This window comes from Galeopterus variegatus, unplaced genomic scaffold (genome assembly GCF_000696425.1).
Source record: "Galeopterus variegatus unplaced genomic scaffold, G_variegatus-3.0.2 Scaffold2233, whole genome shotgun sequence".
Classification (NCBI taxonomy): Eukaryota; Metazoa; Chordata; class Mammalia; order Dermoptera; family Cynocephalidae; genus Galeopterus; species Galeopterus variegatus.
This window is the reverse complement of record NW_007728344.1, coordinates 228,328-230,751: the sequence shown is the minus strand read 5'-3', so window position 1 is coordinate 230,751 and position 2,424 is coordinate 228,328. Positions and strand designations below refer to the sequence as shown.

At 44.7% G+C, this 2,424-nt stretch overlaps 1 protein-coding gene across 1 annotated transcript in view; it reads left to right on the top strand.

The window, feature by feature from the left end:
- The first annotated feature begins 1,097 nt into the window (after window positions 1-1,097).
- The window catches only part of KIAA1217 (KIAA1217 ortholog), a 152,122-nt gene continuing 150,795 nt past the window's right edge, over window positions 1,098-2,424 (top strand). Inside the window, exon 1 of the mRNA XM_008581007.1 lies at window positions 1,098-1,293. Within this exon, the coding sequence (XP_008579229.1) occupies window positions 1,191-1,293 (103 nt within the window). The 5' untranslated portion in view covers window positions 1,098-1,190. The remainder of the gene's footprint in view (window positions 1,294-2,424) is intronic.

Here is a 2,424-nt window from a genome sequence, read left to right as displayed (position 1 = left end):
TCTGTATGTGGGATCCGAACCCTCGGCGGGAGCGCTACCGCGCTCCCAAGCAGCGCACTGTTGCAGTGCGCCACCAGGCCGGCCCGTCATTGCATCTTTAAATTGTCTGTAATGTGTGTCCCCTGACTAGACTCCAGGTACCATAAGGGTAGAGTCCTGTCTGTTTGGGGGCATCATTCTGTACCCAGTACCTAATGCAGTGCCTGGAACACAGTAGGAGCTCAATAGGTGTTGAGTTCACAGTTTATACTTAATTGTGCACTACCTTGTATTATTTGTGGTTCTTCACTAATTTCACCAGTTAGCTTAGAAACGCTTTGACATCAGCCAACGTGTTGTCTGTTTTTCTGAATCTCCCACGGTGCTCAATCTGCAGTTCACACTCAAGGATTATCACTGACTGATAGATCATGAGCATTTCATACATTCAACCCCTACCATTACAGTTTGGATAACTGAAAGAAATTCAGTTATGTGCTGTGTGTTTGGTTCAAGTTATTATAGATACTTTTTGTTGATTGGCAAGGTAAGTAATAACCAAAGGTAGATATAATCTTATTTAGGGGATTTCTGCTTCAAAAATAAAAAACTCATCTGTGGTATAGTATAAATATCTCCCTCACTATCTTAGTTTGCTCGTTTTGAAAACAGACTTGATGTGAGACTTTGAAGGACGGGCTGTGTTCGGTTTACTCTGGTGTGAGTACATCATCCCTGTTGGGTGGATAGAAATGCGTACATTCCCATCTGATGTGATAACAACTGTTATAATTTGTCCAGCAAAAGGAATTGATTTGCCATCATTCTTTCCTATAATGTGGCTTCTTGTCCTCAACTCCCTGTTCGAAATGGCATTTATACAGTGATAACAATCTTAATGGAATACTCAGGGAACAATATTTTTTTTTCCAGCAACTTTCATAACTGATACTTTTACCCACTGGGGCTTCGGTTTATTCTATCCAGCCCTTATGATAGACTTTCTCTCCTTGCCATACATTTTGTTTTTCCAGATTAGCAGAGATGACATTAAAAATATTTTCAGCATAATTAACAAGTTTATTTTCCCACTTTCTTTAAAATGTATTTTGCAGACGAGAAGCCCCAAACTGTCTCACAGTCCTCAACCTCCCAGTCTGGGTGACCCAATCGAGCATTTATCAGAGACGTCCGGTGACTCTTTGGAAGCCATGTCTGAGGGGGAAGCTCCAAGTCCTTTTTCCAGAGGCAGCCGGACTCGAGCGAGCCTTCCTGTGGTGAGGTCGACCAACCAGACGAAAGAAAGATCTCTGGGTAAGCTCCAGAAGGCAGTGTCTGATGCCTCTTTATTACTGCGAGTGTGTATTTTTATATTTCTGAACACACCCCTCTGCGTCCAAGTGGTATTTGGTCTAGACTATAAGGACACTAGTACTGGGAAACCTCTTTGGTTTAATATCAAGCACTGAGGATTTGCCTGCTGAGGAATCAAGTCAGGTCTAGGCTGTGTTTGGAGAAGTTCAGAACTAGCTGGGATTAGCAGCTTGAGCCAAGAGGCTAGAAGGGCTTGCCTGTGTCCCTGGTAAAGGGAATGGCAAGGGATAGACAGCACCATGAGCCTGTCTCACCTCATCTCAAACCTCTTCCCCTGTCCCAGAAGCCGGGATGGTTGGGGTGTGGCCTTGTGATGGGGTGTGCACCAGCCCCCTCTGCCTGTCTGACAGTCCAGTGGAGGATATGTACAGCTCCAGGAAGAAGAGGGGCAGCATGGTCAACACCTCCATACTGTTAACAAAAGCCATAAACACAAGGCTGTTCTCCCCACCGATACATGAAAGGATGGAGAGGCTTGACACGTGTTGGGCACAGCTTTTCTGAAAAGCGAAAGGATTCTTTCTACCTTTATCGTGGATCATTTGCTTTTGGGGGCCGGGGGAGGGTGGTGGCTGGCTGGGATGGGGATCTGAACCCTTGACCTTGGTGTCATCAACACTGTGCTCTAACCAACTGAGCCAACTGGCCTGATTTGCTTTTTTATATTATATGTTCACTTCTATGTTGCTTTTCTTTCTTTTGTTTTTTAAATTTTCTTTCTTTTTTAACAAAATGTGTAAGTCACGAGGATTTAGACCTTTTTGCCAACTGTGCTGGGGTTTCGTTTGCTTCACCTGCCATTTTTAAGGTTCCGACTTGGTACTTGTGTTTGCAGATGGACGGGGCTGGGAGAAAGAGGGGTAGGAAGAGAGTTAACGTGCAAAAGCCATTCCAAGTCTGGCCTGTGCAGAGTCTGGAAAACTATGCAGATTTTACGTGGCAGCCGAATTCTTCCATGAAAAACCTAGCACATGCCTTGCGGGAAGAAGAAAGGAGAAGATAGATATGAGAAGGTCCCCTGATTTTGTCTCCTCAGTCACAGATGACAGCCCGAGCACATTGGGTTCAGAT